Source organism: Papilio xuthus, unplaced genomic scaffold, assembly GCF_000836235.2.
Source record: "Papilio xuthus unplaced genomic scaffold, Pxut_1.1 DF826949.1, whole genome shotgun sequence".
Classification (NCBI taxonomy): Eukaryota; Metazoa; Arthropoda; class Insecta; order Lepidoptera; family Papilionidae; genus Papilio; species Papilio xuthus.
In genome coordinates this window covers 3899281-3914900 of record NW_013531700.1, presented here as the reverse complement: position 1 = coordinate 3914900, position 15620 = coordinate 3899281, and the positions used below count along the sequence as shown (strand labels likewise).

Genomic DNA, 15620 nt, shown 5'->3' with positions numbered 1-15620 from the left:
CAAATATCTTCGCTGTGAAAATTTATGAGATACCTGAATCCACTGAATTTAAAATTTATGTCATCAATTGGAATTTAAATGTTATATGCTAGGAACTTTAATGACAATTATTCTATAGTGGGACAATCTTATATGGGACGGTGAAATGCGCTGCTATCACGACTAGTTATGTCAGAAAATATGTTAAGGCTACGTAGGAATAGAAAGTGACATAACAAAACAGATATAGACTGACAAGGATGTCTGACCCGATAGGTAAAAGTCAAACTAAATTATGACAGCTCAGGAGTGTGCCCATCTCAACGTCAAAAAACTGTCACAATCGTACTGTAGCTGTCGTGTCATGTTTTTACTTATGTAACTATTGAAATGAAGTTTTAAATATTTTTAGATATAACTAACCATGATAGCAGCGCTTCTTTTATCGGGCCAGATGTCCTTGTTTGACTATACAATATGACAATCTTGTGACACTTACATATGTGACTGGCTGGGTACTAGTGAGTCGTCATAATTTAGTTTGACTTATACATATCGGGTCAGATAACTTTGTTGGTCTAAACATAACTTAGGGTTTCGACTAACGTAAGAAATTATTAAAACATACTGCTCTATTTTTTTAAAAGAGAATGTAAGATATTAATATAATACAAGAGTCATATATAGTCTAAACGCGATAATTATACAAACGTAGCAATTGTAACAACATAACATACCCGTAATCCAAAGAGGTAGGTAGAAATTAATGTTCGGCTGGGTGCGATCCTGGAACACCTCTCGTCTCATCCACCTACACCTACGAATGTATGCAACATGACATAGTAGTTAATTAAAAATGTTATAGTCTTATAAACTGGTGATTCCATTTAATAAGTCATAAACCAATGCATTAGCTGATGTGAATTCTTTGTAATAACAGCTTTCAGGAACGTATTACTTTAAGAGAGTAGACGGCAGATACGTTTCTTCAATTAAAGCTTATAATTAGCTTCCTTATTTAAAAGGACATGATGCTTGTTCACTATTAAAAATGCGTATCAACTTAAGTTAAATTATTTACTGTTACAGTTATTGGACAGGAAAAACTTCGCCATTTTAGCGATACCAAGTGGCCGTTAGCTCCTTTGCCACCGCTTAGTTTTAAAAAAGCTAAAAAAATTGTAGATGCGTTGTTACCTTTAAACAACATAAAAGATTCGATAAGCAATTTAAAATCCAGCCCATTCTGCAATAGATGTTCCTTAACGGACTCTACAAAAAATCAACACATAAATAACAGTTTTATTTCTCATATTACTAATTATATAAAGGTTTTGTTTATGTTTTATGTATGACGTCACTCATATAAACCATGTCGCTATTGTTAGATATGAGTTACATATAATTTAATTTGGAATCTCAAGCCACTTTAATTTGTTACACGAACAAGTATAAACAATATTATATCAGTGTTATAAACTTGTTAGTGTTTGAAACTAAAACGCTACGAAATGAACAATACGTTTTATAGGATTTATATCAACATCGTTGTTAAAGTTATATTTTTGTTTTAATTTTCTATTTTTATGTGTGAAAATTAAATCCTATTTAAAGGTCAATGAGATCGTGCTAAAATTTTATTTGAAAATAGAATATGAGTCTCTTTTTATAAGCTTTTATTTATTATGTTTCATTTATTTTAATAGTAATTTTCTTTATTTAAATTACACTTTAGTAAAAAATGCAACTTTATTATCTCTACTGAGTTATATTAACAAAAGAAATTGTTAATTCCAATCAATTCCATTTTTAATGGTCAATAATACAAGGATCTTTTAAACGTTAAAAAGCTTTATAAGTCTCGTTTAAAAGATAATTATTTTATTACCAAGTTTATTTTAAACTAGCAATCGCCCCCGACTCCGTCCGCATTGAACTAAAAAAAAAACTTAATAACAAACCAATGTGTTCTTTCTGACTGTTCTACATGTATGCCAAATATCATCAAAATCCATTGACCCATTCCGAAGATACCTTTAATAAAAGCATCCATCCATCTAAACTTTCGCATTTATAATATTAGTAAGATTTTATTTAAAATAGTTTTTACTATTACTACTATCTACCTGTCTATACAACGTTCACTTGAACTGGGCCGAGGACATTTTGAGGCATCAAGGGCAGGAAATTAGGACACGGTCAAATCGTTATATTGTAAAACAGAACATTTTAATAATATTGCCATTTTCTTTAAAATGGCAATATTATTAAAATGTTCTGTTAAACTTTTTTAAAATTAAAAGGCTATGCAAAAATTAAGATAATTACATTATTTCCCTTTATATACTTAACTTTATACACATATAAAATATACTGAATTTCAGAATTACCTAATACAATAAGCAACGGACAAAACTGAAAAGAAAATCTAAAAAGTTCTCACCAATTTAATAAAGAAAACACAACATGACCTTTATAATAAGGCTTTCTCGTTATAAGTTTATAAAAGGTCCGTGTTACCCTTAAGGAGTCATGTAAAAGTTTCAAGACTTTTATAAAAAAAAATTTGAAAATAATAAAAAAAAAATTTAATTGTTACCTGCATATTAAATTTTTTAAATTAGAATCACTTTAATGATTTTTATGTTTTAGATCGAAAACAAAATGGAAAATAAATTCCTTCCATTGAAAGCAGTAGTGCTGTTAAAAGGAAATGTTTCAAATTCAAACACACAAATGTAAATGATTGAAGATCGTGTTATTGCATAAAAGAATTCTATAGAAAATTGAATAAATTTGACTATTAAAATTCAATATTTAGTATATCTATTAGAGTTGTATAAAAAAAATGTTATTCCGCAACTCTACGATTAGCGCGTATTGTACGTGTTATTAATTATCAATTTACTCATACGGCATACATACATTCCGTACATCTCTATCACTACCTCCTCATTTTCCTGATGATATTCTGTTTCTCACAATCCATCCAAAATTTCTTAGATTTTCTCCAACTGAAAAAAAGTTAATTTCATATCAAAAGAAACTAAAAGAATAAATTGAACAACTTCTATTCGGTAACTTTCTTAAATAAGGCTTAAGAAACTAACACCTTAGAGGAATATCTTTAACTAACTTGCTAAGTTCTGCACGACTCAATGAGATCGTGTCCCATCTAAGTTTGTGTGTTCACTTTTATTTGAACCCTCTAGGGAGTATCTAATTTATATCTCCGTTTAGTAAAGAATTTATTTTTGGTAGTAATTTACCAACGTAAAAAACCAAAAAGTCAGTTTTTAACAGCCACCGAAATTCGTTTAAATAGTAAATCAACTGCGACCCATAAACATCCGCAATTACTGATGCTTATCTGACCTTTAAATAACGTAGAAGGGGATGCACAGAATGATAATATATTCCCTTCTTGTACGTCCCCTCCCCCGTCATATCTACTTCCTTTTCTCATCCTTACCTGAGATGAAAATGGTGGGTAAGGAAAGAAGACTAAAGTTAGACCTGTGCTGAAGGCACATTCATTTATAGAAACGCGTAATTTTTTCCATCTATTTGTGCAACAAATGTAATTGTGCTGTCACCTTTTAAACATAGTAACAAACACGACTCATGTAAGTACAAACACAATAACTCTATTATAATTAAATTGAAATCGAATTATAAATAACTAAATTATTATTTTAAAAACATTTGTACTATGTTGTTGGTTTATTTGCAGTATTCCACCTACACGTACTCAACTTACATATGGCATGTGTGGGCTGCATGCGGATGCTTTGATGTATAAATAACTCTGCAAATAGTTTGAAATCCATTGATAGACTTTATGATATCTAATTTAATATACATTTACCTATGACGAGAAAATACTGATTGCAAGAGAATTGAATACAGTATATAAATAATTTAAAGCGTTTAAATTATAACATTAATCGTAGGTTTCTGGGACCAAAGTGTCTGTATAAAACATATCGTCCCTGTCATTATAGTTGACAAAACAGAGATAGCATGTTTTAAACGGAAATTTTGTTCTCAGAAACCCATGGTAACTTATGTGAAGTCTCATTTCAATATTAATTTGATATTTCTATCTATTATTATTAATGCGAATGTTTGGATAGATGATTTTTTGTTAGAGCCATCTCAACGGATCTAGCTGAAATTTGGCATAGATGTAGAACATAACCTGGAAGAACATATAGGCTACTAATTATGTTTTGTTTTAATACCACGTAGACGGAGTCGCGGGCGACAACTAGTATACTAATAAATTTGAAATATTATTCCGATAAAGGATCTATAAGCATTTTGTCTTTGAGCAATAAACCGAGAATTCACATTGTAGGAACCTTAAACGACAGACGTTTAAGTATTCATTGAAGCAAACACTATAAAGAGATAAATGGTAGTTAAAAAACAATTAAGTTTCCACTCAAAGACGATTGTTCTAGCATACTCAATGAAGTGCAACCGTTCCATATTATTCCCTTGTTTTATAAATGGTATGCTAAAGAGCTGTTAATTAATGAACTTGAATAACAAATGGACTAACTTATTCCAGGAATGTTAAGTCAGACGATGTTATTGGAATTTGCGAACGATAATTTTTTAATTAAATTTTAACAACTACGTATAGAAAATATAGTATAGAGTTAATTAAATATTTGTTCTTGTATTGTAAAAGATTATTTTATTATATTTTATTATCTGACTGATAAAAATGTTTTTTTTAAATTCCATTATAGAGCCTACATGAATCAACCGATTTTGACGATTTTTTCTTACGGTTCGTCTTCTTCCCTGGACTACTACTGTCTAGCATAGACCCATCTTAAGGTGTTTCTACTTATATTCTAGGAATAGGTTCTACTTGTATTGTCTAATGTATCGATCCTTGTGGCAGTGGCTTTTCACCGTCAACACTTGTCAAAACTTATCGTAATCTGTTTTTTTTTCCGCTAGGGAATTAAAGGGTGATGTCATGTTCTTATATTAATACTAACAGTCGTTCGCGAATCCGTAAGCGCGGAATTAACGAATTATTATTTAGTAGCCAATAGTCTGATGCCAAACTATGTTCTACATCTATGCCGTATTTCTGTAAGATTCAATGAGCCGTTACGGAGATACCACGTAACAATTATCCATCCATCTAAACATTCGCATTTATAATATTAATAAGATTTCGACAGTGGTTTACACGATTAGAATTTCTTAATTTGATACTCAGTTTTATTGTCCTACGAATGTATAAACAAAAACTAGATGAACTTTAAAAGGAGAAGTACAGATAGAATTTTTTGTATAAATATAATATGTTCTCGGAAAATTGAAATTTCTAAGAAATATCGGTCCGAAGGAACGAGCGATGCACTGGAATTGAGTTACAGACTTTGAATTAAATAAATGGACGAGCATTTCACTTTTATTACTTGAAATGTATTTTAGAGTAAAATTTAATTTTTTTCATAAAAAGAGGTTTAATAATCAATTTAATTCATAGATTTTTTTTTTGTTTATTTTGGTCATGAACTTTCTATGGTATCCTAAGATAGCTTCCCAAATATTTTTCAACTAACATTGACAACAACATTGAATTCTATTTTTAAAATAGAAAAATTGTTTATTACTTATAAGTTTTTCATAATTTTTTTTATAGCAGGGATTTTATTTACGAATATCTGGGTAAAGGTTATTCAGAGGTTAGTTCTTTAACCAGCAACTATTTATGTCGACGGCTCCGCTACGGTTATTTAGGACTGGTATTCTGGTTTTAGAATTTTATACATATTTTTATCTATTTTAGTATTATCAAACCGAAATAAACTTTCTACTGGGCACAAATGTGATTTTTGCGAGTACGTTTTTAGTGTTCCGTATCTCATAGGAAAAATACGGAACCCTTATAGGATCACTTTGTTGTTTGTCCGTCCGTCTGTCGAGAGCCTTTTTCTCAAAAACGCGTGAAGGTATCAAGCTGGAATTTTTTTTATTCAAGTAATTTTAAAGAATGAAGTCTGAAATTCGTATTATTCCTTTAAGTGTTCATTTTAATTTAATTTTATAATGTCACGAGTTAAGTCATTTTTTTTTCATTAGTGCATCCTTCATAAAATAATTATTTCATAAAGAAAAATAAATGAGACAAGCTTAGTTATAGTTTTTATCTATAAATCGTGGACTTGATGTGAAAAATATTAAGTAACAATTTATTTCTTCCGTTGTTTCTCGTTCTCAACGAAGACATCTTTCTTGATATAGAAATAGTATTTTCCAAGTTTCAATTTCTACTTTGACCGCTTTTATTATTTTGTATTGGAAACCAAAAGAATAAATTGACATATCTTGCTGTCTACACCGAATAGACACCCTTTTATATTTAGTTTATAATGAAGTCTCATGAAAGTTTATAATGTATTACATTTTAATTACATTTGTAAATCATCATCATCAGCTAACTATACGTCCCCACCGAGGGGCTCAGAGCCTACCCTATGTTAGGGATCATTAGGCCATAGTTAACCACGCTGGCCAAGTGAGTGTTGGTTGACTTCACACATATCTTTAAATTTCTTCTCAGATATGTGCAAGTGCATCACGATGTTTTCCTTCACCGTAAGAACGTCGGATTATTGTACATATGTAAATCGAAAATCGAAACACATTGGTACATGGCGGGATTCGAACCAATGACCTGCAGATGACAAGTCAAGTGCTTAAACCCCTGAGCCACCGACGCTCCAATATTTGTTAAATTACCAACTAATTCTGATAATAAGTACCGCACATAGATACGTTATGAAATTCTTTGAGCAACTTAGTTTTTAATTATATTACATTTCAATGTATTTTCTTGGCACGTTTTAAACTTTATGTTGAAAATCTCGCATTTTTTGCTTTTTGTATTTATTAAGTTGAATATAAAAATTTCAGATCAATATTTTTTATGCTTTTAAAAATATTTTTTGACAGTATATTATTTACTGTTAGTTTTCTAATTACCGAAACTAACAACTGCCAGGTGACATAAGCAAGGCAATTTCAAGTCTATTTCCAATAATATTCAATATTTCGAGCACATTGGCTTCGTCCCACGACAAGTAGTTGTTGTAAATTCAATTTCAAACTCATATCGAAGTAATAGACCATGTTGCCTTACAATAGCTACGATATTTACAATATTTTTTTTAAATTTCAAATATTCTATTCAAAGCAATATATTTTATTTTTAACTATTTTTGTATTCCAACATGGTATATGAATTTCTACAGTGTAAGCCTATTTTTTCTATTGTATTTTAAAGCTCAATCTGTTTTGATGTTAAAATCACATCAAATAGCCGTAAATTAATTTAAATTATTACATTGTGGCCGTCCTAAACCAACTTGACGGCGCTCAGTAGCTGCCGACATGAAGGCAATCGGGCTGACATGGCCCGAAACCAAACGCAGTGCCCAAGATAGAGCGAACTGGTGGCGCACTGTGGACACCCTCTACGGGGACATAGGACTTTAAGTAATTACGTCATGTAATGACGTCATTACTTAAAGTCCTATGTCCATTGTCACTTCCTATTATAGAAACAGCTTAACTCATTTCAAAAAGTGAAACCTTGACATTACTCTCTGGAGTGTCATATACATAGACGTGTTTTTTTTTAAATAAACTCTTCCTATTAATTCCAACAACAACTTCGGACTACTTTTAATTCACTAAAACTACGTCAGATCGGTTGAAGATTATTGTACTAAATCAAACAAGGTATTCCACGATTTTTAATGTAAATCTTACGTATAAGTAAAATTATTCGTTTAAGAAAATGTAGAAGTAGATTCTATGTTATATCCGCTGTAGAAAATACCTCTCTCTATTTCGATTCGTTTCGGCAACGTTGAGTTTCTTTTAGAATGAAATTTATAAAGGTACGGTCTACGTCGGCCCTTTGTTCTATTTACATACAAACTTATTCTGCTTACATTTCTAATAAAGGTGGGTTTACACGGAGCGTAATTTTACAAACGAACAGGAACAGAGACACATTGTTTAGTCTCAAATTTGAATGTATTGCCTGAATATACATAGACTTAGGTACTTCGATGTCTGTTTCCACAATGAAATCCCGCTTTAAAGTAACAAGCATGAATATAACACACTTTACTTAAGTAAACAACTAAATTTATTGTGTTGAAAACATTAATAAAGGCCGCCAGAGTTTGAATGTATACAATACAGCACACAATGACTACGCAACTTGTATACTCGTGTTGCTTTTTAATAATAAATATTTGCTCCAATTAAACTTTAGCGTACACTTTTTACTCGCTAGAAATGTTTGAAAGTGATAGCTAATAAAGGCTAAAGAATTATCATAGTATTTTATGAACATTGTTATCAATCATCCGATACTATATTTACAGATATATTGTGAATAATTGAATAAGGAAGATATATAATTAGATATATGTAGAGTCTCTTTTATATTATTTTATTTAATTTTGTTCGACGTTTTAAATTGCACTAAAACATAAAAAGCAGTCGAAGGACTGAATGACGGAAAGACGAACAACGATAATATGTTGTAGGAAATAAGTAAAAATAAAAAATATTAACGAGGATAAAACAAAGTTTTTTTTTAATACGCCATCCTCTACAAATAATAAATGTAAAGTTTAACTAACACTAAACCGTTCATTAAAACTGTAGATTTATTACCATGTGTTCTCAGTATGGAAACGTTTTTAAAAAAACATTTTCTCTGTTTTTTTTTTTATAATAACATTGTAAAAATTAATATTTGAATATGTCTATGTTTCGGCAAAGAACTCTCACAGTACGCAATTTTTGTTAAACAAAAACATTATAAAAATAATCCAAAATATCTTTCGACAAACAAAAGTGTAACGCAAGTATTATAGCTTTATTACAAGGCACCTGCTCGGAATCGATTACTTTGTTCTTTTAACGTTCTTATTTGAGTTTTATCAGAATTTGTGCGCGAACAATACCCGATTGTTTAGAGAAAACCCAACGACTATATAAAACATTTTTGTCGGAATTGCGGAAACAAATATCACCTAGGCCTCGACCAAAGTCAACAATATCAGTCGATTAGGATATACCGTACGGAACAATGGCCTTTTTTATATTTTTCTAAATGAAATAGTGATATTTTCAACCATGCTACGTAAGTATACATATTTATTTTATTTCTACAAAATACTCTATTCAAATCAATATAAAGACCTTTTCATCTTAATTTTAAACATGAAACAAACACTTAGTAAATTATTACTCAAAGTTTAATTTCCTGTTAGTATAAACAAATTTAAACAACTAACCTTTGAAAATTGTCTTCGAAAATTGAATTTAAATGGCTACCTCTATTTGTTTTATAATTTTGTAAAAATTTTTCGTATCGATATTTCAATTAATCCAACATCAAAAGGTTAAAATATTTTATTTAAAATTTAATTATATTATAATTTTCAGCGATTATTATCATCACGCTTTTAGATATCTTAGTGTTAAACGTCAACGGTTACAAAAGCAAATACTTTTCACAAAGTATGGATACAGAGCCATCACTTTCAATATTGTACGCGCAGGATAAACGAAGTGACCTTGTAACCAACGATTGCTTATTAGAAATGTATCCAAGAAATTTATATAAATACCCACTACGTATAGATAGAAATGATATACCATGCATTATTCATTGTGTACTTAAAAAATTCGGTATCATGTCCAATGATGGCGTTATTAATATTCAAAATTATTATAAAAGAGTCCGAGCGTTCCATAGAAATGATCCTAGGGTATTAATCTCTGATGTTGGGGAGACTTGCGCTCAAAATATAAACGGAATGAATTTAGATCATGATGTATGTAAAAAGGCTAAAGTTTTTAATGATTGTACACAATTATATGTCATATCTTATAAAGATGCTGATGATTAATATTAAGAAATTTGATGTTTAATATTTTATTTATAATTTTTAAAATAAATTTTTATACCATTCATTCTTTGCAATAATATAAAATACATATTGTCAGTAACAAAACGCCCATAGCTCTAATAGGCTGACTGATATCTATTCCACTCTCGAACATCATCCACATTCATACATCGTTGTATTAACGTGTATGATGTTTAAAATTATGTTACATGTTCATTGGTTGCAGTTCTATTCATTTTATTCTTAAGTCTATCTCAAAATATTCTATTATCATTTTAACAGTGGTAGTGCCGGCTTTAATATCTTCGCACGAATTGGCCCGGCTCGCCCGGTAAAATACCACGACCACACAGACAGGCCTCAAGTGGAAGCAATTCCGCGTTTCGTCTGATGAGTGTGCGTCCCGGAGGCCTAATTTAGTCCTATTTCCCTTCCCACCCTTTTTCTTATAAGGAAAGGATGGGAAGTGGAAGTGGACTTTCCGGATGAGAGGATGCATGGAAAGGGAAGACATTTTCTTTCTGTGCATCCTCTCCTCCATCGATTAAAGGTAGGCACGCATATGCAATTGCTTATGTCTATGGGCAACGGTCACTTCGCTATTTCAGCGATTTCAGGACGGCGCTCGCCCGTTTGCCGCCTTCTGATATAAAAAAAAATCTTAAGTGACAAATGTAAACTTATATTTAACTATTGGAATGTCTAAGAACTTCTGTAATCGTTAAAGTTTCAAATTAGGTTAAAGACAATTTAAGTAAGAGGGTTAAGATGACAAATGAAGAGAATTATAATTCTACTTCGGCTTACAAAATTGTCATCTCACGCTGATTTCCTTACAATTAATTAAAATTGGTTCTGTGTTAAAGGACAGTCTGCCTTAATAAAGTACGAAAGATATAACTACTGAAACTGTTCAAGCAATGTGTATATTGATTAACATAACGATGTGAAATACAGTCACGCATGATTTCCAAATGAAATAAACATTATACGAAGCCTCTACAAAATATCAAACATACATTGAGTACGTTTTAATAACAAGAATCTGTCTGCCACCATCGATGCGAGACTCTACTGTTATAAGTATTTCGCACAGACGTACTGTAACTCTATGTAGAAAGACGCCAAAATCTTGTAGCATAAACGATTGAGCCAAGTTTATGCTACAAGATTTTGGCGTTTTAATCTTTAACTATTGCACAATAAAGCAAATGATAAGTGAAACTTTATTTTCCAGCAAAGACCTTACTCGCATTCCTGCTCCTAACAAGGATAGAGGCTCGCATATCAGTGATGTACGCTCATGACAAGGCTTCTGATGTGGTCGCCGACCAGTGTCTTAGCGAAATGTATCCGAAAGGCAAGCGAGTTGAATTCCAAGAGTCGGATGAAGCTTGTATCATATACTGCGTACTTAAGAAGTTCGGTATTATGAATTCGAACGGCGTCATCAACTTAGAAGCGTACCGGTAATGTTTTAGTTAGTAATTAAAATAAATCTATCTATACTTTTAGACATTATTAGCTAGAATCCTTTGGCGTGAATGACGTGCTTTCGTTACAAAGTCAAATGTCAGAATGATTAGTGAGGGGACATAAAGATCGACATTTTAGTAAGGCTAGTGTTGCGACAGTACACCGGCACAGTGTCCGATTTTCTACCTAACACTACTAACTGAAGTAACTATCAAAACAAGAATAAACTGATTGACGAATCGAACCAGTATTTCCCTATTTACTATAGGCATTAAGTAAGCGCGTACTATCTTTCGACCACATCATCAGGTGGGATCGTGGTCAAGTGCTAGCTTATTCAATAAAAACAATATTGTAAGCATTGCGTAAGTCGCTTAGCGACTAAAATTACCAGATTTCAAAGATTTACGTTGTCTTGTGTACGAAGATCTTAGCTTTCATAAGGCTGCTGCAGACTGTATGTCATCCATCTGGTAATGCTGCGTGTATCTCTAGTTAATAGAATAGTAATATCTACAGTCTGTTCGTTCTCTGCTACAGGCTGTTACGTTTTATAAGATCAAGTCCACAGGGTGTTTAAATGCTTATTAATAGTTAATATTACAGTAAGCGAGTACTCCAGGCACACCAGCTGGACCAACGAAAGCTGATGAGCGACAGCAGTGGCAGCTCATGCGCGGAGAGTGCTGAGGGCGCACAACACAAACAGGACGTGTGCAAGAAGGCCAAGATATTTAACGACTGTACACATCTTTATAAAATATTGTTATAATAAAATTGAAACTGGATGATTTTTGCATTTTAAAATGTTAGGGAGGTATTAAAGGGGGATTCCAATTTCGAAAACTCTCTATATAATGATATGTGTGCTCAAAAAGAATGAAAGATAATATGTTTGTATGTGTGCTTTGTTAAGCAGTAGATGCTTGGATCTCAGTAATGTAGAAAATGATATGTTACTAGTAGACACGTTTGTTATCATTTTTGGAACTTTGAAAGTCATGTTTAGGGTTCCGTACCTCATAGGAAAAAAACGGAACCCTTATAGGATCACTTTGTTGTCCGTCCGTCTGTCTGTCAAGACCCTTTTTTTAAATATGTCTTATAATCCTTAAAACTTTAAATAAACTAAATTAAAATCAGTAAAATTGTAATTTTAATGCATACTCGCTAAGCATAAAGGAGTAATCGTGTTTATAATTGATTCGTCCCGATACAAAACTATTAAATTTATTCTATTTTTAAAAGTTATAATGATACTTCGTTCTAAATCTCTTTTAGCAGCAATTATTTCATTTGTTTTACGTCATCTTCCTTTTAATTTTTACTTATAGCATTGAATAGAATGGAGATTCTTTTATGTTCCCCAAATTAACGGGAGATATAGCAACAGAATTTTCCTTGTAACAACGTTGTATTGATTGGAGTTTCGTCCGCAAAAGATGTAAGATAAAGTGCTTTAGACCACAAAGCTTTTAATCAAACAACAAATCTCGTCCTTTACTTAACCACAAATTTTCAGGAACACATTTTCAGTTGAGAAAAGGAATTTATCAGTATGTTGTGATGAGGGTATGTAACCCAAGATTAAAATACTAAAATGTCTAACTCTAATTACTTATTTTATATAGGATTAAAATAGGAACTTATTTTTCATATCACAAGGTGGGAGACGAGCGAGCGGCCACCTGAAGTCACTGATAGCGAAGTTTCCGTTGCCCATAGACATACGCAATTGCATATACGTTGCCTACCTTTAATCGACGGTGGTGAGGATGCACAGAAAGAAAATATTTTCTTTCCACTTCCCATCCCTTCCTTATAAAAAAAAGGGTTGGAAGGGGAAGTAGACTAAATTAGGCCTCCGAGACGCACACTCATCAGACGAAACGCGTAATTGGTTCCACTTCACGCCTGTCTTCTGTGTGGTCGTGGTATTTCACCGGGCGAGCCGGGCCAATTCGTGCGAAGATGTTAAAGCGGGCTCTAACACTGTTATAAATTCCTCACACTAAATCTACTATACATACTAGATTTAGGTCTCAGAAACCCTGAGAGTGCTGTAGTCAATGTATAATAGCAAAACAATGAAGAAAGTTTTCTTTTTAATTTATCCACTTAACAATTGTGATATTACGAACATAACAATTTTTTGTATCCAACACCAAATGGAACAGCTTTTCTTTTGCGGTTCCTCTTCTTCTTCTTCTTCCTGCTTCATCGTGGTTGTTTCTGGTGTTGTCTCTTCCTGACAACATGTATATGAAACCAAGAAGATTGTCATCAGACAGATTAACACTATCTTGCAATATGTCCACTTCATTTTTGTCTCCCTTTTTTTGGTACAGAGTGTACTTTTGGTGCTGTTACGTTGGCTATGTATCTTTTTCAAATGAACAGAGTTTGATTTTGTTCATTTTAGTAATCATAATTATCTTTTAGATTTATGCTTAGATTATTTTTTTCCAGTCATTGACTTTATATACAATGTGCTATTGTTATTATATAAGTGTGCTATATAATTATATCCATTCAAATCAGTCCCACTTTAACTGAATAATCTCGTTTTTAAAATCTAAATGGTTACGATATAATCAATTACATATTTCCTAAAGATTTCAAAGTAGATACATAATTTATTTATTTAAATAAATAATGTCACTTTTAAAGATTTAAAAAAAAATCTTTTCCAATGTTATAAATGCGAATGTTCAGATGAATGATTGTTTAAAGGTAACTCCAGTACGGCTAGATGGACCTCGCTGATGTTTGGCATATATATGTAGAAGATAGTCTAGAAGAACACACAGGCTACTAATAAAGTTTTTTTTAGTTCTGCGACGACGGAGTCGTTGGCGACAGCTAGTAATTTTATATGAAATGATAAAGCTACTCCAAATGACATTTACGACAATTTAGAAGCCTACGAGAGAAAAAGAGCTAATGCACGTACGTCATTTATATTCCACGGAACAGCCTTAACCGTGCCCCAGTTCCTTTTAACAAACCTTTATTTTAACAATGTTTATTTTAACTCTTGTTTTACTATCCAACGTTAAAGAAAAATATATTCCAGGCTGAAAAAAAATGCTTCGAACCATTGAATATTAAAATATTCAATCAAAATTATATTAAAACGAATTACTTATACAATGTCTCGTCAATTAAAATTTTGTCTAAATTTTAGTAGTAAAACAACTTCTTGGTTAGTTTTTTTTCGTCATCATCATCATCATCAGCTCACTATACGTCCCCACCGAGGGGCTCGGAGCCTACCCTAAGTTAAGAGTGATTAGGCCATAGTCAACCACGCTGGCCAAGTGCGGGTTGGTTGGTTTTTTTTCGTATTTATCATATTTTAATTATAGAATTATATAAATAAAAATTACCAAAGTGTATATATTTATTTATTTATTTATTTCATGTAACAGTAGGTAACACATATTGGAAAAATATTACAATTAGTTATTAGAAAAACAAATATTACGTCGGTAAATATACGACGTGTGCACGTACCCAGTGTCGCACTATCGGGCAGTCAGGCTTGTCGCTAAGGCCTCTTAGTATGGTGTTGGGGCTATCCCGCACTCTGCGTAAAAGCGAAGCTATCCGTTTGCGCAGCACGGCGTTAAAGCCGTGAGTGTGCGCTTGCGCAAACATCTCGGATGCGCTACAGTGGCGGGGAAGCCCCAACAGCATCCTAAGGCTATTGTTGTATTGTACACGAAGGGCGCTGAGAGCCCGCTGCGTGTAGCTAACCCACAGATTACATGTGTACAAAGTTTGACAATACGTCTTAAAGAGCATGATTTTAACATCTGTACTACATCGCGAAAACCTGCGAGCCAGCATATTACAGCGGACAGCCATCGCCCTTCGCTCCCTTTCAATGTCTTTGTCGTCCTTCATGTCCTCAGTTACGACATGTCCGAGATATTTGAAAGACGACACCTTTAGTAAGGCAACATCATTTAGTTTGATAGGAGGAACATGTTCTATCTTGCGACCCCTGGCTTGGAATACCATTAACTCGTTCTTGCGGACATTGTAGATGAGGCCATGTGCACATATTCCTCACATATCGAGATCAGTCGTCTCAGAGCGGCGGCCGAAGGACTTAGCAGCACCATATCGTCCGCATAACTGATGCTGTTTACTGTGCGCCCATCGATGGAGCACCCGACACCGGTGCTG

At 32.6% G+C, this 15620-nt stretch overlaps 1 protein-coding gene across 2 annotated transcripts in view; it reads left to right on the top strand.

The window, feature by feature from the left end:
- The window catches only part of LOC106120802 (uncharacterized), a 92150-nt gene that overhangs the window by 71923 nt on the left and 4607 nt on the right, over nucleotides 1-15620 (top strand). The window contains exons 1-2 of one of the 2 annotated variants that reach the window (XM_013316241.1): nucleotides 9045-9178; nucleotides 11188-11419. In XM_013316241.1, the coding sequence (XP_013171695.1) occupies nucleotides 9172-9178; nucleotides 11188-11419 (239 nt within the window). In that variant the 5' untranslated portion in view covers nucleotides 9045-9171. Of the gene's footprint in view, nucleotides 1-9044; nucleotides 9179-11187; nucleotides 11420-15620 lie in introns of those variants that run through there. The other variant, XM_013316242.1, reaches the window with a different exon arrangement.